General features: G+C 51.8%; 1 protein-coding gene across 1 annotated transcript in view; it reads right to left on the reverse strand.

Annotated features, from left to right (window-relative positions):
• The window catches only part of LOC306670453 (single-minded homolog 2-like), a gene marked incomplete at its 3' end in the record, with an annotated part of 30,680 nt that extends 10,363 nt beyond the window's left edge, over positions 1 to 20,317 (reverse strand). Inside the window, exons 1-4 of the mRNA XM_079155093.1 lie at positions 19,552 to 20,317; positions 10,525 to 10,607; positions 7,572 to 7,661; positions 300 to 408 (exon numbers count right to left, since the gene is read on the reverse strand). Coding sequence (XP_079011219.1) covers positions 300 to 408; positions 7,572 to 7,661; positions 10,525 to 10,607; positions 19,552 to 19,726 — 457 coding nt within the window. The 5' untranslated portion in view covers positions 19,727 to 20,317. The remainder of the gene's footprint in view (positions 1 to 299; positions 409 to 7,571; positions 7,662 to 10,524; positions 10,608 to 19,551) is intronic.
• Positions 20,318 to 23,915: the final 3,598 nt, after the last annotated feature.

The raw sequence follows: 23,915 nt of genomic DNA on the forward strand, positions 1-23,915 counted from the left end.
GTGTCCTCAGAAGCTGCAGCCCAGGTCCAGACCTGTGAGGCTGCAACTTGGAATTCTCAACCAGGCGCTGTTTGGAGACAGCCTTTGACCACTTTTGCCTCGGCAGCACTGAACCATCTCTGGCAGTAATGGGGGCTGGTTTAAATAATCTGGATTAAAAGACAGAGGTCAAAATGCACCTCCCACTGGGTGGTGCCAAGAGTTGCCCTGGTCACTCCCAGGCCTTGGCAGGTGTGGTAAACCAAGCCCAGGGGTCACAGTTAAGAATGTAACTGTGTCCTTTCATCTGGAGGAAGTACCTTGGAGCAGGTGATGGTGAAGAGGTGGGTGAGCAGCGAGGACCGCCGTCATCTCGTCGTGATCGGATGGATGGATGTACTCATAAATACTGTTGCCCGTGAGCTCCACCTGCAGGGAGGGGAGGGGCAGAAACGTCACCGTCTCCTCAGGCATGGGGGGCGGGGTGTGCCACATGTTCACACCCTGCTGCGGTCAGGGTGACCCACACCTTCATCAAACGTGGACTGTTTCCCGTCCCACGACACAGCTCTGAACTGTCTGCCATGCCCCAGAGGGCCAGAGGGTCCGGGCCTGAGCTCAGAGTCCAGGGAGGCCCCAGCAGGAAGGAAGGCCTTGGAGGGGCCTTGGAGGGGCCTGGGCAATGGCCTTCAGACAGAAGGCAGCTCAAAACGAACTTGCACTCACTGAGCCTGGGTCCTGCGCCCGCACTCACATGCTGCCTGAGGGGCCCGGTCTGCCTGAGACAGCCTACAGCCCTACTGTGCTCCCTCCCAGGGCCTCGTCCACTCAGAGTCTTTCGGTGGCTGACCAAGAGGGCCCCCGGGAGGCTCCGCTCTGACAAAGTCCCTTTCTTCATCAGTTCTGAACCGTGTCCCTCAGGCACTGCCAGGCCTTTCTCACATTGCCAGAAATGTGTCTCTGGCCTTCCTGGTCCAAGATGACTATGCAAATTCTACAGCTCTGGCCCAGAGGTGCGGCTGGGTTTTTGTGTGACCTGCAGGAGGGCTTGGGCCTACTCCAGCCAGCCACATGACGCGCAGGTTATTTCCTGGGGTTGGTACCTCAACACCTGGGTAACACCTACTCCAGACGCGCCCAACGGGAGCCCCACAGCAGGCTTCCGGCCATGTCAGGCTGAACCTGGCTTTGCAGGAATGGGTGGCTCCAGAAAAAATCCACGGCTACTGGTGGTCCAGTTCCTGACCGCGAGAACCATTCGAATGTTCTCCCAAGCCTGAGTGCCGCTTGAGGATGCGTGACTGAGTCCTCAAGACCTGTGCCCCTTCCCAGATGGACGACGGCACAGAAAGCTTCAGAAACTGCCACCAGGGCAGCCTCTGAGCACTGGGGAGCAGTCCTGTTTTCAAGGCTACCATCAGTGCAGTTGGGGGTGACAGACAAGGACAGTTAGTGGATCCCAGTATTGTTTGGGGGAGCATCAGGGAGAATGAGAGTAATTCCAACACAGCCAGTGAGGGCATGACCCTAGGCAGCAAGAGGAGGCTGTGGCCATTCTGTGCCTGGTCTTGGAGGCTGTGGCCCTCCTGTGCCTGGCCAGGGCACATTTGGAGACTTGCTGCTGTCAGTTGGAGGGCCATCTGCAGAGGGGCAGCCTGCAGGTGCCACCTCCCACGGCAGTACAAGCCCAGCCGGGTGGCTTAGGGAGAAGATCTCCCAAGAGCCTCTGCTCCAAAGTTAGCATGGGGCCCTCAGCTCTTCACTGAGACCAGAGGGCCATGGAGAAGTGAAGTAATTTATCCCACTGCTCCAGCCAGTTCTTCTAATTTGTCAAGATGTGGCAAATTGCCTTCTTTATTCAGAATAAATTATGTTTCTGGTCTGCTAAGTAATTTCATCCCCCCAAATGGCTTGCATGGCTCTATTTTCTGCACTGCTCAGGACTGACTCCTTCCAATCTTAAGCAAGCAGAGCAGCAGAGAGAATCCTATTACAGATATCCCCTGCCACCTACTTAACACCCACCTCCCAAACCGGGGCTGTGATCAACCCCAGTGGAGATCTGCTCGGGTGAAAAACTATAACATCATTTTGTCCAAAAAAAAAGAAAAAGAAAAAGAAACATTCTTCTTTCAAGTCATTCCTGTTACCCTTAAAATTTTAAATAAACTGGCAACATTTAAGCCAGACAGCAGCTATGAGGTACTTTACAGAGTGCTATCAAAATGGGAGTTTCCAGCTAAAAACTAAGGGAGTTGGATTTTTTTTTATGTCCTTATTTTAATAGCTGATTATGTATATGTGTATTATGTATTTGCTTATATATTTATTTTGGGGTGCTGGAGACTGAACCCAGAACATCATACACGCTAGACAAGTACTCTACCATTGAGGCCCAGCTTATTTTTTAAAAATGAAAACAAAGATTCTTGGTATTGGCCTGTCATTTCTCCTTTATCCACGTTTTAAGAGGAAAAAAATGATCATTCTGGTTTGCTTGGAATTCTTTTTGAGAGAAAAACAGTTCTTCACTGATGTCTGTGTTGAAGAAACACCTTCAGGGACTTGAGAGAAACTTGCACCTCTGCTGATTAGGGATGGGATTTGTGTTTTAATCCCAAAGTCTTTTCATCTGTTTTCCAAGTTCCTGTTCTCATGAGAGGTTGGAGAATCAGGAGAGTCAAGAGGCAGGGATGGAGGGCTTGATTTTCTGAATTCTTGGGTCCATTATAAAATGGACAGGAAAACACTAAGACTATCTAGGAAGTAAACCAGCCTTCAAATAAAGGAAGTGTTTTTACAGAACAAATTTTGGAATGATAAAACAGTGCTGACCTTAACTCAAAATTATGGTTGACATGTGTTTCCTGTATTTATTTATCTATTCATGCTTTTGAATGCTGGAAGAAATGTGACTACCTTGGAAAAAAAAAAGTGCGTGTGTGCACACGTGTGTGTGTGCACACATGAGTGTCTAGAGGAGAGAGAGTTGTTGCTATAAAACTCCCCAGTCTCATACATCAGCCTTATTAAAACAGAACTTTGATGTGATCTGTTAGTATTTGTAGAACCCTGCTAACTACAAAATGAATGACTTTCCTACTAAGAGCTTTTTTATGTTTTGCTGAATAGCTTTTTTTCCTGCCAAGAAAGCTGCCTATGATAAATACAACACTAAAAGGATATATTCTGTGGGGAGGGCAGAGTCACTCGGCATTGGAAAAATGCACATTTTGGGTGTTTGGCTGAGTATGGTAAATTGAGCATTTAAAAATAAGACGGTTTGGGTTTCAGAGTTCAAGTTATATCAACAAACATAAAACGTCATCCTTTCTCTTTATTTCCAAAGTGAAAGAATTAGATCTTGTGCTGCTAAACTACACCACTGCTATTTGTATGATTTTGTTTCTGGTATCGCTCTCAAATATTACACTTTTCTTTATGTGACTCATAAACAGCTAGATTTTATATTTCTTTGAAAATGTATGCTAGTAACCTAGATGTTATGTAACATGAAACTTTGGTAAGGAAATCTGAACCGCAAGGATACTTAAAACTGTATATAGCAGCTATACAGGGTTGTTTCACCCTTGCCCAAATTTAAGTAAAATAATTGCAATAACAAGAATAAAAAAGGAATCAAATCAGTTGACGAATGTTCAGAAAATGTTCATGGATAAGAGGGCTTCCCAGCGCTATCTTATCCAAACATATTGAAATGTGTCTGTATGTTTTTGTGTGTGCAAACCCACCAGAAACCCCAAGTTGGATGCATCTGTTTTCTAGTGCTGTTTTCTAAAGCTCAGTCTCTGGACTGGGTGGACAACCTGTACTTTCTGCTTATCTCTGCCACTTTTTAATACTGAAGTTTGATAACAATGATCTTTTGTTTACTAGTTTAAGGTAAAAAAAAAAAGCTAATAAACTCTGTCATAGGAAGTTGACTTTTTAAATTCTAATACTGGTATTTAAAAAGTTTAATGAAGATATTTTTAGCCTGGTGCAGTGGCACATACCTACAACCCCAGCTACTTGGGAGAATCAGGCAAGTTCAAGGCCAGGCTGTGCAACTAGGCAGGACTTGCCTCAAAATAAAATAAAAACGGGCTGCGGGTGTAACTCAGGGTAGAACACTTGCCTAATATGGGAGAAGCCCTGAGTTCCATCCCCAGCATTTTAAAAAAGGGGGGATGTTTGAGTTTGAAGCATATAAAGAATCATTTTTACATCCTCAAATGGATAGTTCAGATATTTAGATAGTTCAGAGCAAAAGAAAGACAAGACAGAACAATTCCCTTCTGTGAATTTTTCATTGTCTGACTGGGATTATGGAGGGCTTGGGGTGGGGGTATGATCCTACGACCCTCTACCAAGGAGTTTAACCTTGACTTAACATGAACCTCACTTAATGAGATAATGTCACTGAGAGTAATTGAAAGTTCTAGGAACACAGAGGAGCATGATGTAAATATAAGCTATTACTACAATTGCTATTCACCAGAAAACCTTTTAAAGCATTACCCTGCCAACTGGGTAAAATTTTACTAATATTTTTGTGTGTGTTCTGGGGCTTGAACCCAGGGCCTGGGGCATGCTAGGCAAGAACTCTACTACCCAGTTCAATCCCCAGTCCATAAGCCTATTTTAATAAGGTTTTTGAGTTTGTTATATTTGCCCGATTCTTTGCTAATAATGAAAATAATCTAAAAGGTGCAAAATATTTTTTAAAAGAGTAGTTGCGTATTCGACATCCTATTCAATACTTTATTTTACTGTTTAAGTAAAGAAGACAGAAAAAAATACACATTGCAACTCTGTCTAGATTTCCTTCTGCAGAGTTAATCATGAACAGGAGGCAGATCTGAGAGAAAAGTTTGTTGTTGCTTATTTAAACAGTTCACCATGGAACACTCCCCAGACACTGACAAGGGGCTCACGCTGGCATTTAAGTGTTTTTGTAGCTGCAGACCCAGGCTAACACAGCCCCACAGAGAAATCAGAAAACAATCAGTGGCCCTACATAATCAACTTGTTTTCAAATTGTCCCTTCTCCTGGGACCAAAGAGACTAAAGGAATCTCTACAACTTTCTTAGAGAAGCGTAGTACCTGGTCTCTCTCCCCTTTCAAAACAATGATACAAACTTGTATTTCTGCGTATGATCAAAAGAAAACATAATACTTTTATGCTGCCTCTGTTTCTTCGTGTGGAGTTAATCATGACAGGAGGCTTGGTCATTACCTTTCCAATGTGTTGGTCGTTCTTAATTATTGTGTTCATGATCAACAGAATCTCTTTCCCAGAAGAGAAGGGCAGAGGGGAATAGGCGGTAGACTGAGCTGCCTACCTGGGTGACCCGGATTGCTTAAGGATGTGCACTGAACCTAATGATGTGCCCACAAATTCCAAGTGGCTGAGCAACCCGAAGAGATGGCCACCGAAGGAGGATACGCGCAGTCTGTGTCTTAATGAAAGAGGGACTGTGTGGCTTTGGATAGCTCCCTATACTTTTCAAATCCCATAAAATGGTTACTCTGATCTGTTTCCCACCATGATCCTGAAAGAGGGTCAGAGCAGGCATTATTATATATTTTTAAATTTACTTATTTATTTGTTTATTTATTGTTGTATTATTTAAAATATAATCCAGGACACTAAGTACCTGCCCAGTCAGACAATGAAAATCATAGAATACAGTTCCATTTTTCTTTTGACTGCTAGGGGAGCTCAGATCTAAATTTAATATTTGATAATAATGGGTTTATCTACTAAAATTGTTTTGATCAGTCATCTTAAAAGTATTGTTTGTGACAATATTGTTAAGATAATCAAAAGTTTTACAAATTATAATTTAAAAAGGTAAATAATCCACAGATTAGGTCAGAAGTAGAAACCAGTCTAGGTGCAAGTAAAGGGTTCTGATTAATTCTAAAAATATAAAATAATACATTTTTTCTTTTCCTTTTTTTTGTTTTTTTTTTAGTTGTTGTTGTTTTTGTTTGGGGGCCAGGGCCTCATGCAGTTAAGCAAATTCTCTTCCACTGAGCTGCTACACTTCAATCCCATTGAAACAGTAAATTTGGTCTTCTCAAAATATTTTCCATCTATACACATATTAGTCCCATGGTGCACATAGGTACAAGAGTCAAGACTTGGTGAACTGTATTTGGGATAGCTGGTCCCATAAAAAAAGAGAAGAGGAAGAGAAAGAGAGAAAGAAACAACCTTCTCAACAGTTTTAATATGCAGTTCCCTTTAAAGGACTTTGTATAGGAAACACACAAACCCACTTGGACATGGAGAAGGACATGCATACATTGGCAAAGAAGGTTGTAAAGCAATGACGAGTTTTTTTTTAAATGTACTGGCAGAAAAAGAAAATTAATACACTAAACGCAGTCTCCCAAATTTGGTAATTTTGTTTTTCAGTGAGAAAACTCCAGTGACATTAATGGGCTTGTTCCCTTTGGGCTTAACTGCAGAAGGAGGCTGGGCAGGACAGGTCACTCACACGCCTCTCTGGAGCCCTGGTTCTGTCTCTGTCATTCATGTAGTGTGTCCTCACTTGTGATGAAAAGTCACGCTGAGAGCTCACAATGTAAAGGAACATTTAGTCCTAACATGTATAAAAAATGTGCCTTTTATCTCTCTGCTCCATGCTCATTAGACCCGAGATGTGAAGGGAATCACAGTCAGCTTCTCCCTGTGCATTCGTGGGCCCAGACAGCAGCCAAACCCTCCACCCAACTCTCATCTGGCTGGGGGTTGACAAGCTGAGGCCACCTCTTCCTTCTAGGGGAGGAGCCCCCTTTTTAGAAGAGGTTTCGCTTTTCCAGAAAAATGGAATATTTAATATTTAAATGTTCTAAAGAAACCAGGACCTTGCAGTGCAAAACAGTAGTAAACTGAACTTTATGAGTTTCTATCACAAGCATATAAAATGCTTTACTGAAACAACCACTGAACTGGAAAAACTCAGGAAAAATGACCCTGAATTCCATGTGAACACTCATAAATCTACCCCTTCCCTTTCTGTCTCCCCAAAGCACATGCTGCATAAAATCCATGTTCTACATCAGCTTCCTCTCACTTCACAGCAAGGCACGACACCATGTGCAGACCAGCACGTGTGGACTGACTGAAGTCCCCCTGGGGAAGCGCTTTTCTGTGCCATCTAACATCACTAGGTGAATGGACAGTGCAGCACATAGGACAGAACCTCAGAACTGGGTAAAGACACACTGGTCATTAGTCCCAAAGGGGAGAGAAAGTGAAAAGGTAAAAATGTAAAAATTATAAAAAAGAAAGAGAAAGAAAGAAAGAGGGAGGGAGAGAGGGAGGGAAAAGAGAAAAGAAAACCAAACCAAACCACTATGGGCATGGAAGAAGAGAATTGGGGGGCTGGGGGTAGAGCTCAGTGGTAGAGCTTGTTCGATCCCCAGCACTGGGTGGGGGGAGGGATTTTGCAGTTATGAATAGTGTTCATACACAAATGCAGACGCTTAGATCCATTTTCAGGCTAGGCAAGGCCGTCACAATCTGCTACCACTTAACTGAATATTTTGATTGTACATAAAATTTGGCCACACCTACCTGGGACAAACCTAAATGTACAGAAGCCGTCTCGGATATATACATGATTTTGCCATCAGATGCTACCACAAAAACAAATCCATCCAAAGTCTGAAAAAGAAAAGGTATCAGGTAAAGATGTTAGTTCTACACCAGCATTAAATCTAGAAATTTCGCTATCACTGGGCTGGAGGTGAAGTGTGGGGAAGGTAAAAAAGTTCCGTGGTGAAGTGTCTACCGGTATCGTGAGACCCAGCACTGGGGGTGGGGGAGAAATCAACACATATTCGTTAAGTGCAAAAAAAGGAGCCAGGGCCATGAGGACCACAGGTGACAACACTCAAGGTTTATTTCCCAAGCCAGGCTCTCAAATGCTTTTAAAGCACTTTAAAAACAATCTTACATCCACATCACAAAAATCATGAGAAACAGTTGAGAATTCCTATCATGCTCAGTTTAAATGTAGTAGCTTTATTGTTTGGAGTTATTTTAGCACTTAGCACAAACCCGGAGTTCCATGCTTCTTAGGGGAACAGCCGCCACTATATAGACCATTTAAGTCATAATTGGCAGTCATTTATACCACTAGGACATACTCTTTATTTGCCACAATATTCTAGTTACGCATAAGTACCATTTGAATAATAAATTCCGACCACTGCCACTCCCCCGAAAATAAAACAAAATACCCGATTATTTTACCAGACAAAGTCTACAGAATTAACTATTTCAACTTTGTAAGAGATCAAATAACCTTTACCAAATTCAAGGAAAAAAGCATCAACTTCTGAAAAATTATAACTACCCAAATGAAATTCTGATCTTTGCCTAAGCACTCTGAAAATAAAGTAAAACTATAAGGGGTAATTAAGACAAATGAAAAGGTAATAATTATATTTCTGTCAAGGATAAAAAGACTAACTTTTTGAAAAAAGGAAACTATTTTATTTATTCATTCATATTTTAGATCCAGAACCAAAGAAAAGCAATAAAGTTCGTGAAAGACCCATACAATCCACAGTGCTACTCCCATAAAAAATATTCCAAATTAATTTCTGGCCACAAATTCTATTTTTACAGCATGTAATTGAAACCAGATTACCTTTGGGTTCTCAACCCCCACTTTGGAGGGGGGCTATAAAGAACATAGTAGAAATGAAACTTGAAAGATATCCTTACATTCTGCTGTCTCAAATACCGTTTGCTGCAAAAATTCTTGGCTAACTAAATTATCAGTGTCTTTCCCTGTGCTAGGTTAAGACCAGCAACTTGATTATAAGTCTTACTTTCAGGTTTCTAACTCAGCTACAACACATTTTCTCAACAGAACCTAGGACATTTCAGAAATATAAACTATAAAGCAATTTCTAAAGTTATAAACACTTTGGCATATTTTGCATGGTTGCTGAACTCCAAAATTATTAGAGATACATTTAACTGAATAGATCTTTTGCAACATCTAGGAAAACAAAAGTCAAGAAATTATCATAATTAAATTCTAAACGTTGCCAGCAGTAGCTTAAAAAAATAATATTCTTAATGGACAACATGGAGTGTGCCTTCCTAGCTTCAACGACCTAATTCGCTTGCATGTATTATAACTGCAAAGACGACCATGCACACACCACTCAGGAATTAATTAAACGTACAGCTGAGACGTCTGGAGATGTTGACTTTGCCCACCAGATTTTCTCTGAAGTTCTCCCGCACGCACTTAGTTGTCCCTGATATTAGTGTCACTTATAACGTGGAGAATATGAAACATGGAAAACACCCAGCGCAAAGCTGGAAGGGAGTGAAGCCCAGCGAAAGGGGCTCGGGCCAGGCTCCCAGAGGGCGTTTCCCCTCCGGGAGCTACGCCGTTTTATGTTGTAAAAGCTCCAGGTTTCAAATATTCCCCCATTCCCTCTCCCCAGCACATGCATTTTCAAAAACAAATCACGCCCAGGCATTTGGGGAAAAAGTTTTGAAAAGATCTGGTTTTCAAAATGCAGAACTCGAGACTAACTCGCAGACCTAAGTCACAACGGCTGCAGCCAACATCCCGCCCCACTTTAAGGAAACACAAAATAGAGGAAATGCAAAATAGCTTTTGGTGGGCATTTTTCTCTGCAGAGACAAATGATGGGGACTGGGGATGAATCAGGTCGTTGATGAGGCTCTGTAAAGGACATTGCTGAATTCTGCTAGCGCCAGCTGCTGACCTGGAAGTGGACGCTGGTGCCCAGGGTTACCCAGCCCAAACTGCAGCGCTCCTACATTGCAGAGACAGAAAGCTGGGGTCGGGGCAACAGCGTAGCAGCCTGGGCGGAAAAGGCCAGGGACTGGAAGCGCAAAATGCCTGACCCCAAACCAAACTATCAAGATGGGTGGTGACACTAGATGCTAAAGGAACCCTTTGAAAAGAAACCTGGTCTGTAATAAGCTCTCAATACATGCCAAATGTTGATACTCCATTATTGATGCTGTCTCTCCATCAACGCATTCCTGGGCGCGCCCGGACACACACACACACACACACACACACACACACACACACACACACACACACGAGTTGCTAAACGCGGCTGCGTTCTGGCTCCAAGTTTCCTGATCACTCCTCTGACTCCAGAGCCTGGCCCGGTGTCTGGTACGAAGCGAAGTAAGGTTGGCAAGGGCTTAACCACGCTCAGGGGCGCCTGTCAGCCTAGGTCTGGGGTGAGCTAGAGACTCCGGGGTGCTGGGAGCTGCAGAGATGCAGGTTGGGGATGGGGCTGAGGTTGCGCCCCACAGGCCCAGCATCCACGCTTGGGTTTTGTCCCTCCCGGGCGGGAGCCACCCCCGCCCCCGGGACTACTTCAGCTTGGGGGCGGCCTGTGGATTTGTGCCGCGCACCTCGAGACTCGGGTGGCAGGGTCGGAAGGGAGCCCCCGCCCGGGCATCTGCCAGGGCGATTGGCGGCGGCGGCGCTCCTCCCCCGGCGCGGTGGTTCTACCTGCAGCAAGTGCGATCCCAGCTCCTTGGCGACACTGTCCAGGGGCCCGGTGCGACTCGGCTGTCCCCATGCATCTCCTAAACCTGGACAGGGAAATGAAACAACCAGTAAACGGCCGCGTTCAGCAAGAGGCCGTGGCGCCACGCAGGGCGCGCAGAGCCCCCGCACCCTCAGCTCCTCGAACCCGGGGCCTGCCCCTGCCGTCTCCTCTGCCCAGCAGGCCGCCGCCTGTGCCCTCGCGGTTGCCCCTTTGCCCTCGGTTTAAAAGAAACAGACCTGAGGAGGAATTCCCTCGAGGTCTCCCGCCCATGCTCTGGCGCTCGCCGAGCCGAGCAGGCGGACCGCTCCTGCGGGTCGCCCACGTGCTCAGGGCTCTGAAATTGCCGTTTTATTTGAAATGCCACAAAGTAATCTAATCTGCTTTGAAATTGGCCATCCTCGGAGCCGAACGGGGATATCGATTTGACCCGTAAACACTTCCCTAAGGACCTCTCCCTCCCTTCCCAGGTGTCGTCCGCAGCTCTGCTCTTTCCCAAACAGAGAGCTGGGATGGAGAGACCCCGCGGTCCGGGGACAGCTTTTCTCGCATTAAAAAAAAAAAAAAAAAAAAAAAAAAAATCTCCCCTCCACTATCCCACAGTCTTCTCAGCCCTCCCAGACTCCCCGGCTGAGCGGTCCCCGCTCCAGGCTCAGAGTTCCATGCCCAGGGAGGGCTACCGAGGGCCTTCAGGCTCCAAATCTGCCGGTGGTGGGCGCGGGGTGGGCGCCAAACTGGGAGAGCCTCGCGTAGGCTCGACGGCGAGTGAGAGGTGTCCAGTCCCACACAGTCGGGGTCCCCCAGCCCCGGCGCCTCCTCACCGCCCCATCCCTAGCCCCTCCTGCTCTTCCCCACCACCTCCCCAAGGTCACCAGTGTTGCGGGAAATGCACCCGGGGAATGAGGGCCCTGCGCTTCCCAGTCCCTCTTCCCCTGCGCTCTCAGGCCAGCTGCTGTGACCCGGGGGACCTCGGCCTCTACTCACTCCACACACATCCAGAAGGCTCCCGAGGGGGCGGCACCAGCCGGCATAGAAGAACCTTTAAATTCCCCAGAATCCTTCCGCTGGGGACCCTGGGTTCGCACCTCGGCCTCCCGCCCAGGAGACAAAGGCCGGTGACTGCCATCTCCGCTAGCGCCCTAGCCTCCGTAACCTCCCTGGAGGAGAACATGCCCTTGGGCTCGCTTCCTGCCCCGGGAGCTCCCATTTCGGCCGCGAGCCCTTAGGGGTTTGCGCTTCCTCCCGGGAACTGAAGGCCAGCCCCAGAGCGTGCCGGGAGTGCGGGACCTTCGGTCGGCGGCGGGTCGGACAAGGCGGGACGCGCTGGGCTAGAAACCTGGTCAGCGGCGGTGAATCCGGCGTGGTTCCCAGGGTGGCGAGGCCCCTCTAAACACAGAGCCTCGCATGGATTCCCGGAGAGTCACCGCGCTGGCGTCCTGGGTCCTCTCTGTCCCTGCGAGCTCCTAGGGCATCGTGGCTTCTAGAGGCCTCCACCCCAGGAGGCAGAAAACGCACCTCGAGGCCCAGGACAGTGGCTTTGTAGATTCTTCTTGGAAACAGTTCAGCAGCTAGAAGAGGGATGACCTTTATTTTCTCCTCCTGTCCTCTAAGAATCGGTCTTTATCTCGGTCTAATAAGGGAGTGGTCAACTTCCACGTGCCCGACGCCCCCAGGCAAATAGTCGCTCGCAGCTTTTTATTCTTGGCCCCTCAGTCACCACTGTGTGAACGCAGGTGGCTCTCTAACCCCAGGAGACTGCTTCCACCCCGAAGCATCACCACCCCAATCCTACCAGCGCATCCCTTGAGCTCACTCTCAGGTCCTTCCTGCCGGCACCCAGGCGGGAAGCCTGGTAGGGGGGACCGTGTTTGTCCCCATTTAAACGGTAATAGAAAGAACCAAAATTTAAAAGCAGTGGGGACAGTGAAGGAAGAATTTACTTAAGAACCTAGGAAATCTGATTTCCAAAAATGAACAGATGTGTCTTGTATCTGTCCTCCTCTCCCCCGGCTCAGGGTCCTTCTGGGTCCCTGGAGGTGAAGGTGCCCTTGCCCCAACACAGTGCCCAAGGTGAGCGGGGCCTCCCTGTCTTTAGCTTCTTTCAGAGACGGTAGCCCAAAGGCTTGAGGTAAACTTTTGGTTTGTGGGAATGGCCTCCAGACTGGACTCCACTGGCAGAAACGTTTCAAAGCCTGCTGAAGGCTCTGGCTTTCCACGAGGAAGTGCGCTGATGTAGGCACAGATTTCTTCACATTATTCAAATATCCAGATACTCCGAGAGACCTTATCCTCCTATATCACTAAAATTTTTCTACAAGTTCCCATGCCTACATTGAGCTGGCAGAGATTTGCATCGCCCTTTCGGATCTGGCCAGAAGTAGCTGGGCATCACCAAATGGTTGCCCCAAGCACTGCCCGCCTGGGGACCACCTCACCCCGGCAGTGGCTGCCAGCTCTTCCATTAAGAACCACCGTAGGTGAGGTCTTTTCCCTCAGCCCATAAAAATCTACTTTGGGTTGAAGCAGAGACTGAATAAAGTAAGATTTGTAATGAAAAGCATCCTCTTGGTACTGGAAAGAAATATACACTCCCGAAAAAGTGAAGTTTTAGGCATGTGGCCCTTATCTGGACCTAAGAAAGGGACTGGTTTATTTATTTGAAAAGTGGGGGTGGGTGCAGTTAAAGTCTGGGGTAAGCTCCTGCAGGGCTGAAGTTGGTGGGCTATTTATTGGTGGGTATCGACTGCTTGCAGAGGCTGAGACTCTTGTTTCTCAGCCCCCACGTTGGATTCCTCCCATGCTGCCTGCCTCCATTTGGTTTGCCAGTAGCCAGAGGTCAAGGATGGCCAGGGTCTAGAGGACCGCCAGGGAGAAACTGGGACAGCTAGGTCAGGGCAAAAGGGAGTCTAGCCCACATGCCCACTTTTACCTGTTAGTCTTGAGGAACCCCCTTTCCTGCTTGCTCCCAGGGTTTGTGGGTACAGAACCTGCTTTTGCCTGCTGTCTGTTCTCTGGTTTAACCCCCACAGACTTGCTCTCTATAGAAGCCACCTAAATATGATTTCTCTTCCCTGGTTAGTCAGCAAACAGCTCATTAGCAACTGTCCTATGGGGCTTCAGTCAGACTCTAGGGGTACATCCAGATGCAGGTCACAGACCATAAACATGGGGCCACAAAGGAGAGAAAAGGAGATTGCTTTCCCGCTGCAAGGTTGGTGGCCTTGCTCAGGTGAGAGGACACCCGGGTTTCCATCCTTTCTCTGGACCAGCCAAAAGGACTCTGTGGTCATGATGGTGGGTCTGGACACAGAAGAGTTAGGGTCTGGACTATGGTAAGAATACTCTTGCTTCCCCACAGGACAACCTTGGGTATCTAAAAAGCAGTGACAAAAGACTTCTCCAGGACTTGTGAAAATTGAATGGGCTAATAACAGGAAGGCCGCTGTCCCTGCCTGCATCCTGTACAGCAATACTGGATAAGGGTATGAAAAAATCTAGGACAGACAGCTGGGGAGTCCCCGGGTCTCTCACCTTCTAGGACCCACCCTCCCGTGGTTTTAAGATTTGGCCAGGTGGCAGGGCCTCATCTCCAGCCAGAGCCGGGACCTCTAATGTTTATTTCTCGCCTCTAAAATGGGGTTGTTTGGGGATTAAGTGAGCCGGGCTAGTGTGAGGCCTCAGTGTCTGTGCCTACTACCATCACCTTTGTCCAGCTACCCCTTCCAGGCCTCCAGCCTCCCCTTCCCCAATTATAACCCCTCCCCAGGGGGAGGGGTGTGAGGGTGTGTCTCTGGGGGAGCACGACCTCTTGCCCTTCGAGGGCCAGATCTGAGGATGCAAGGTCACACATTCGGATTACAATCCACTCCGAAGTCTAGCAGGTGTGCGGGGTGGGGGCGGGGGGGAGTAAGGAACTATCGCTTGATCCTCTCGCTCCTCCGCCCAGGCACACACTGGAACTGGCGCACGCAACCGAGGCCCGGTCCAAGCAGGTCACCCCAACAGCGTTTCCAACCCCAGTCCCGGCGGGACAGTCCTCACAGGGTTAACAGGTCCCGTCTGCTTGTGCTGGGAGGAGTCTGGGGCCGGGTCCCCGCTTTGCTGATCCAAGAGAACCCATGGCTTGCACGTCTCATAAGCCTCCTCCCTGGACCCCAGGATCCACGGACATGGTGGAGAGTCGCTGGCTTCTCTAGCGCACATTCGTTCTTCTCCAGTCCTAGAATCTATCTGTTCCCTTCGAGGTCCCTGGAAAATTCGCCCGAGTGAGTCCCTGTTTAAATCAATCGGAGACCGGGTGTGACAGGCTGGTAGGTTGGGACGCCCCCACGAAAGTCTCGTTCCCGGCCGACGGGGGAAGGGAGGGGAGAAGGCTTCAGGCCTGGCCGATCCGCGGGGAACGAGCGTGGGACGTGCACTGACCACCGACTGAAGGCCCCCGTGACCCCGGGGCGGAACACGTAGGTCCTTGCAAGGGCGGGATGTGGTTCCAGCGACCGCGGTACTAGCAGCGAGCCGCGCCCAGAGCCGCCCCGCGCTTCCCGGGCGAGGCTCCCTCGGCGCGCCGCGGAGCTCCAGGGTCGGGATCGGGGTCCGGGGCGGATCTGCACGCGCTCTCCAGTTCCTCGCTCCAAGGCCAAGGCCTGAGCTGCACGCGGCCACGCCACCGCCGTCCCCAGCGCCCTGCTCCACGACTGTGAGCTTTGTCTCATCTTCAAAGTGGAGATGCGGAGAGGGCTGGAAAATCTTCATTACTCTAAAAACGAGTCCATTAAAAGTGACCCACGTGATTCCAGGCTGCGGTCGAGGAAGATCTCTGAGGCCCTGTCGGCACAGGGTGACTTTTCCCTCACCAAACCCTTAGAATCAAATCGTTTGGATCCAGGAAACAATTCCAGGCTGCGCGCTGCCTCCCTGCGGCGCTAGGTGTGTGGGTGGGTGCGGGTTAGTCTCTGCCTGCAACTGAATTCAACTCAGTCACCAGGACAGTTCGGGCCTTGAACCCCCGACTCCTCCACCCCCATCGCACCCCGGCTCTGGGTCTTTCAGATCTGGGAAAAGGGGAGATAAGGAGATGCAGCCTTCAGCTTCCAACTTCATTCCTGAACCGGTACCTGAGGCCAGTCCCTCGCCCTAGCTAGCCATCGGTGTGCAAGGTCCGGGAGGGAACGCCACCCTTTCCCCACCGCCGTCCGGAAGGGACTTCTGGCGGGAAGTCGAACCCCCCCAGGTTGACCGTCCCCCTGCAGCTTGCTGCAGTCAACCCGTATCAGTCATCGGACCCACGGAAACTACCCTAGGTCCCGGCGGTGTGTTCACAGTGCAGTGATGGCCAGGAAGCGCCGAGGGGTTGCCTGCGATTTCCAGGAAGCCTCCTCTCCGAAACCCAGGGCCTCAAGGCTGAGGGGCACAGGCGGCCTTTGCACTCCATCGCTGCCGTAACCCTGTGTTAACCCGCTTTCCGCCAACACGCGAAAACTCACCCAAGTTTTCAATTTCCAGTCCACGTTCCAAAGCCGGCCTGGCTCTCTTTTGCCCTTATCCGCTCTATTTCCCACTTCTTAGTTCTACGTTGAAGGGGAGAAAAGGTGGCCGCCCACAAGGTGGCAGATCCTTAGTCTCAGGCTATGATTTCCAGCACTGCCATTTAAGCCTAGCCTAGTCCAGGAAGCACCCGGAGTCTAGAGCAACGGGTAACCGGAGTAGACTGCCACCTACACCGCAAGGTTCCTCTGTCACCCTCATACTTGATCACAACAAACCTGTCTGGGTGCAGAGACGGTAATGGGCCCACTTTACAGACAAAAAGACTGAGGCCTACCAGCACAGGGTGACAGAGCCTCTGACCCAAATGCAAAAATTGAAAGAATTCCCCAAGCCTCAGGGATCGGCCTGCAAGCAGGGGTCTGCCTTGGCTTCTGGTGCCTCCCTTTGCCCTGGTATGGGGACCTCTCTGAGTTCCTCTCTCTGGTGGCCTCTTCATGCAGAGGCAGGAGGACATAGAGCAAGTGGCTGCCATGGCAGTTACCATCCTACTCCTGCCCTGCTGTGGGACCTCGGGAAGGGCTGTTCCCTCCCTGGCCTCAATCCCCACCCCCATATGCAGGGTTCCTCTGATGATTCCTGCGGTTCCTTAAGAATGTGCTGTTCATTTTCTGAATCCCAAAGTACTAAATTGGTCTCAACAGTTTTTCTTTATCCAGGGACCCCACCTGTTTCAGGCAAATGGGTTCCACTCTGTCTTCTACTTGCAGCCAAGAGCTGTGGGCCATCTCAGAGCTCGGGTTGGCACTCAGCCTCGCTCTGACTCTAAGACCTCCCTAGGGCCATTATCCTGACCCCAGCAACTCAGCAGGGCCAAGGGGACCTGGAGCCCAAGTTAAATCAATCAAGGCCCACTGGGGCGGGGAGGCTTCAGAGGTGCTAGAGAGGCAAGGGAGTAATTTTGCACAGTGGAGTTCTTCCTAAATGCACCTTCTCTCTTTGCCCTATGCCCCCAGCTTCACTACTCCTTAGACTGTACTTGAGGGGAGAAGGTGTTGCAGCCCCAAACTTCAGGTCCCAGCCATGAGCAGTGAGGCAGTGCCTGAGGCTGTGTGCCTCCCCTCCCGGATTTCAGGAAGTGGAGGAGGAAGGGATTAAGCCGCTGCCCCGGCTTCCCCAAGTTATACTCTACAGATTCAGGACCATTTACAAAATCTAGAGCCAACCTCCAAGATCGCACCCCCGCCCCAGATGCAGGTGGTCTCTCAAGTGGGCAACTCCCGAACACAGCACTGACAGCAGTTGTTCAGGATATCAACCCCAGCAACACCCCACCCCCAACAAGGGGCAAAAGCTTCAGTGATTCTGGACCCAAAGGCCTGGAGATGTGCTTCCTTGATTACAATCCACAGACCTTTAAACCTCTGCTGTGGCAGTACGCCTGCCACTTTCCAACATTTTAGCATCTTTCCCTGGAAATCCCTAAAAGAATAAATGGCTTAAAATAAGCCCTCTTTCCCAGACCTCCCCTACCAGCTAATTTCCGGTTTATTACAAATCTTTGGCAACAAATAATGTACTCTTCAGATAATTTCTTCTTTCTCCCCCCACCAGAAAGAAAAAGAAAAAAGAAAAAAGTAGGAACTGAGGAGAGAGGATAGGAGCGCTGTTGCCCTGTTTTGTGGCAAGCGGATAAGATGCATCCCAGCAAATCAGCTAACATCACGCCCCGGTGGAAAGGAGACTCGACCCTTATACAACCTCACTGGCTTTTAATGTCCACTGAAACTTCAGCTGGAAAGGAATCATTTCTACTTCTGCAGCCAAGGATTCATCCTTGGGTGGACAAGTAGGGAACATCGCTGCGAACAACTTCCCAGCCCAAGGGGCTCGGGAAGAGGTATCTCCACGGATTGCAGTGGGAAACCCAGGAACGTGCGCTGGGCCCAGCCCAGCAAGTTCAGGGCCGCAGCGCCCGGGAGGAAAGCGCACTTCGACCGCGAGGCCGGGCTGGGAGGCTCCCGAGAGGCCCGGCCACTGCCTCCGGCCGCTCAGCTCCCTGGTGCTCGGGGCTGCTCCGGCGCTTGCTCCCTGGCCCCGCCAGCCGCCGGCCTGCAGGCCGCAATTGCCGACAGGCCCGCTGCGCTCCACGAGGAAGACGGTGGAAAACGCAGCTGCAGCCCCAGAAACCATGGCAAACAACAGGTTTGGAGGCGGCGAACGCAAAAGCAGCTTACCGGGTCGAGTGCCGGGCCGCGGATGATATTCATGGAGGCGCCCTGTGGCCGAAGGACACCTGTCGCCCGCACTGCAGCGACCCTCCAGTGCCCTGCTGCGGAAGTGATCTTTTTACCACGAAGTCCTCTCGGGTGGCTCCAGGGCCTGGAGATCCTGGGGTGCCCGTCAGAACCCTGAACAGTGCACTTCCCCGCAGTGTCAGGGTCCCTCGGGGGAGAGATCCCGGACCTGCCGTTTGGAGATCTGGCCAAGTGGCCACAATCACCGGCGGAGGCCTGCGTGTGCTTGCTGGGAGACACCATCCAGCACGCCACCATTTCTTACGATCCCTGCCTGACCGTGGGTCCCAGCGACCCTCTTCCACCAGTAGTATATTTTCAATCCTAAAAGAACTGCTACGCTCAGCCCGCCATTTTCGAAATAATTGCCTTTCTCTTCGCCGGTGTTTCAGCTCACCAACCCCAGATCTCGCCTACAACAACCTCCAATCCCCAGAGGAAAGGGAGGCAGGTTGGAAAAGGGTAGCCTGAGAGACTGCGAGGGCCTGACTCCCACAAGTGCTCGGTGGCCGTGGCCTGCTGTGCCCGGGCCTCACCAAGCTCCAGCTCGTTCCTAGGGGGTGCAGCATGGAGAAAAGAGGAGGGATGAAGGGATGAAAGAGAAAACGAGAGCTGAGAAAGAAAGAGGAAGTGGGGAAAGAAGGAATGTAAATAAGAAGGAAGCAAAGGAACAGAGAAAAATATAAGAAAACAAAACCACACCGAACCAGAGCAGACTGGCAAAGGGATGGGGGAGAGAAAGGGCAGAAGGAAGAGGAGAGAAGGAGATGGAGAGGAAGAAAAAATAAAAAAGGAAAGGAGGAGGAGGAAGAAGAGAGGAAAAGAAATAAACAGAACCAGAATGGACTGGCATTAAGAGGAAAGAAAAGAAAGAATGGGAGGGAGGAAGGAAAGGAGAAGGGAGGGAAGAAGGAAGAGAGAAAGCACAAAACCTGAATGGGCCAGCATGCCAATGCCAACTTGGGATCGCCTGTCCCTGGTACAATCCTTGGTTTGCCTCTGCCCTGCGCCAAGAGAGGGTTTGGTCGCCTGGGCCGTGGTAGCCTTGGCCCCTCTCTCTTCTGCGTCCCAGCTGAAGTCGCCGGCTCGGCCCTCCCCAAACACCCTAGTACTGGCTGGGGGACATCGGCCGCCCCTCCGGGCAGGCTCCTGCTCGGGCTGAGGCTGCCTAACTCCCCAGAGTTCCCGGCCGCCCACCTGCGGCCTCACCTTCAGGGAAGACCGCGCGCATCTTCAGGTAGCTCGTGGTGAGTCGTATGATGGACGCTTTGTCCAGCTGCGAAGTGATGGCCGATGGCAGCGGAAGCAGCTTGGCCAGCTCATAAAACTCGCCATTTTCCTTCTCTCTCCTGGTTTTGGCCGCATTCTTGGACTTCTCCTTCATCGCGCCTCGGCTCTGGGCATATTAGACCCGGCCGTTCTCCAGGCCCGCGGAGTCCCGTTCAGGCTGCAGCAGCTGGGACCGGGAAAGAGGAGCCGGGGGCCAGGTGAATCCGGGTGTCGGCCGCGGACAGGTGCGCGGGACCGGCCTGGGGCACCGAGAAGCCTCCCCGCAGTTGCCAGCCCTGAGCTCAGCGCAAACCAGCTGCGCCGCCCCGCGCTCCGCCCGCGGCTCCGGGCTGGACTGTTCCGCGGCGATCAGAGCCCGGCTTCCTGTTCACTCTTCCTGCCTCCTGTCTCCCCTGCCTCCGCTTTTCTTAGGGTGCAGGGGTCCAGCGAAGAGGCTGCGGTGCTGTTTAGTCCTTAACCGGGTGTTGGCACCCGCTGCCGCGAGGCCCCTCCGAAGTGGAGGGCGGCATGGGCGGCGGCGGCCGCGGAGCCATGGAGAGGAATCCGAGCCGAGGGGAGCGAGACCGAGGCGGCGGGAGCCCGACCCGGGCCTGGGCGCGCTCTCCTGCCCTCTCAGGCTGTTCCCGGTGCCTGGAGACCCGCGCCGGAGCCCGCGATCTGCTGCGAGGCGCAGCTGCTCCGCAGTCCACGTGCGACCGAGCAGCGTTTGTTTATGGCGGACCCGCCTTCGGGCGGAGCGCTGGGCCGCCTGGGCCGGGAGGGGGGGCAGCAGGGGGAGGGACCGCGGCGGGGGCGGGGGTGCAGATCCTCGCCTCGGACCCCGCCGCGGCCCCGGAGGCACGGGCGCGCCTCCGCGTCGCTACCTCCAGGGACTCTCCCGAGAAAGACGGGCGCGCTCCCGGGCTCGGGGAAATCGTGGTGAGTGGACGCTGCGCGGCGCGGAGACCCGCTCTTGAGAGCGAGTCGCGGGACCTGGGCGTGAGGATGGGCTGCGGGGTGGGGCGAAGGAGTAACGAGGGAGTGGTGCGGTGGCGTCCTCTGTGGTTCCCAGGCAGGTCACCCGCGGGCGCGGCCGAGAGGTGCCCTGTGGGGCGGATCCAGGCCTCCGAGTCCGCGCTGGTTCCACGCCCTCCCCTGGTCTCAGTTCCGCGTGCGGAAAGGGGGTGCCCAGAGGAAAGAGCCCCCACCCTACACACAAGGAAACCGCACTAAGGGCTCCGAAGTGACCCTTCGGCCCTTTCTCTCCTTGAAACACCGGAGCGAAAGGAGATTGACACTTTTCCTGATAGGAGCGGGAGACCGCCGGGGCGCGCGAGCCGCAGGAAGGGAAGGGTCGTGGAGCCCAGCCCAGCCGCGAGGCCTCTCCGGGGCGCTGGCGGGAACGGGGCCCAACTGCTCTGGCTCCAGCAGCCCAGAGCAGTCTCGCAGCCCGATCCAATGCAGCCGAAATTTCGGGGAAATGCTTTGGGCGGACGTTTCAAGGCGAGTGTCACCGAGCTAGGGCTACTGGGAGTCGTTGGTGGGGCCCATGGTGATCGGGTAGAAGGCAGTTGGAGAAGGGAGGCGCAGTTGAAGACGCGGACACTGGGAATACCCGTGCTCTCCCTCAGGGCCACCCTAGACCTAAATAGTCTTGTCCCACCTCTCCTCCCCCCCCTCGGATCCTTCTGGCTCCTGCAGTGAGAGATGGGTACTGGTCCTAGGTCCTCCGCACTCCCCGCCACTGCTGTCTCCGAAATCCCCACTCCTTCCAGGAGTCTGAATGCCCCCGAAGTGGTTCGGTCACCAGCTTCCCTGCTTCACCAGTTCAGGGACAAGCGCAGAAGGCCCGGGGCAGTTTCTACTGGGGGTCGGGGCCCTGAGGGATCTCTTGGCACTGTGCTGAAAGCTGTAGGTTTATGGGGTAGTAGGGCACCTGACCTCGAGGTGGGCACCGTGTAGAAGATGGGACCTGGGAAGGGGCGGGGACAGGAGTTCTCGTCCTCGGTGTCGCTGCCCTTCCTTCGGCCCGGGATGAACCCGCTTGCTCTCACGTCAGACAATGACCACGTACCCGTTTTCCTCTTAGCTCAAGGAGGTCCGAGCTTCTGGCCACCATGCCTGCAGCAGACGCTCCTGACCTTTTCCCGGACCTCTTTGAAGGTCCGAAGTTTGAAGGCGTTCGAGGCGATGCGGGTTCCCTCCCTGGGCTTGATAGTGAGCATAAACCCGGTCTCCGCATCAGCCTGTCTCTTGCGCCCTGCTAAACCCACTGTGGCCAATATTCCTAGAAATGGTGCTGGGAAATCGCGAAGCTGCGTGAGCCAGGAGCGCAAGGAACCCGCACTTTCCTTCGGTGTTCCAGATCTAGGCGCGCCCTCCGGTTTCCCCAGTGCGCGTGGAGAGTCTGAACTGCGCGCCACCGGCGCAGGTTCGCAGGTGCCCAAACCAGGAGTCCGCGGCCCACTTCTGCGCCCAGATTCTTCTGCCGCGCCCGGCTGTTGACGGCCTGGGGCTTCGCAGAGAAGGGGCTCCAAGAGCAGGGGCTGCGGACCGGCCCCGCCAGGGCTTCTGCAGGCCTCCCTCTCAAGCGTACTCCAGCGCCTCCAGGCTTCGGGAGGATTTAACGCCTCTGTCACCCCCACGATTTCCGACCCTCAATTATGGACTCGGGAGAATTCCTCCCCGGCTTGAAGGGGATTACCTGGATCGCAGAAACATGGCTAAGTGGAAGTGGGAGAAACCCGACAAGTAACAAGAACAAAAAGTTTGCTCAAACCAAATTACCCAGATTTCACCAGAAAGCGCACTTGAGCTCTCCAGACCGGGTTGTTAGAGCGCCAGCCGCTGTACAGGCATCTTCAAGACGGAATCACATCCCGTTCTTTGAGAGGCAGCGAAATGGGGTGTTCGGAGACTCTAAGATAGCTGGGTGTGGGATGCTTCCAGGCCCAACGCCTGCCTCAGCAGACCGCCAGGCAGGCATCGTATAAGCCTCGTCCCCATTCCTTCGCGGCACACATACACACACAACTGGCTATGGGCCTAGGGTCCCCTGACAGCACCAATGAAAGTATCACAAGTACTTGACTGGGGGTCCCGAGGTTTCCCAGACAGATAGGATAGTGATATTTACGTGGAACAGTGAAGGAAATATCACCACCTCTGGTTGGGGTTGTCTCATGGCTCTCCCTACCTGACTTAAAGCCTGGGGCCCTCAGATCAGAACATTTAGGACAACTAGATGTGAGACAGTACGAAGTTAGAAGCTGTGTTTAAACCGGTATAGCACTGAACAAGTGCTAATTGGAGTAATTAGGAACATCGGAGGTGACCATAAGTTGAACACCTGCTATGTGTCCCTCCCTCCTGGAGTGGTGAGGGACTCCTATTCCAGCATTTGACCAGTCTCCGGGCCCCAGGAGAGGCACAGATGCAGCGAACCGCGCCCTGAGTCCAGAGCATCATCCAGAACCTGCTCTTGGCCTACTGGCAAGAAAGGACTAGGAGGGCTCCGGACAAACTCATCCAGGGCTCCCCGGGAGCTGCCTGTTCGCAAGGCACCACACCCCAATCTTCTGTGCTCGGGACTACTCCCTGCGTACCCCATCTCTTAGAAATTTTCCACTAGGAAACTGATCCGGATGCAATTCAGGCCCCAACGGGAAAGAGGCGGTCCCAGGCCGCCCCACATCTGTTTGGATTTTCTGCTTCAGATGCTCCGCAACTGTTCTTCCCCAGGCGGCGCCCCGCGCCTACCTGAGGCCCGTCTGCATCGGAAACCGACTGTCGCATGAGATCAAGGGGGACGCACAGATGTTCCACCCGGAATGGGCTCCAAAGAGGCTGCTGCAGTGGCAGATCAGAGACCTGGTCACTAAGGGGGGTGGGGGGGAGGTAGTAAACCCTCCCATTACAAGCGCAGGATTTCAAACCTCTACTAAAGTAGTTTAAGAAGAATTTAGCCGCCAGAGCAAGCAGAGGCAACAGGAAACCCAGGACTATAGAGATTCGACCCTATTTGATTTATAAGCTCTTGTCTACACAGGCAATTAGTACACTGTGGTTACTTCAGAAAACTCAATTGTGGTCCTCATCACCTGTATGACTTTCACCTCTGGTAGTCTATCAAGTCTGAGCTATCTAAAAGAATACCTAAGTTTTCACTGCTGTCCCATGTGTAAACCCCACGAAGACATCACCAGCTTCCCTTGGGGTCATTGCTACTCCCAGAAAGGAGCACAGGACCATTACTATACAATATTACTATACACATCATTTAAAATTAATTACAGGCAGCCAGA

Source organism: Sciurus vulgaris (genome assembly GCF_902686455.1).
Source record: "Sciurus vulgaris genome assembly, chromosome: 10".
Lineage (NCBI taxonomy): Eukaryota > Metazoa > Chordata > Mammalia > Rodentia > Sciuridae > Sciurus > Sciurus vulgaris.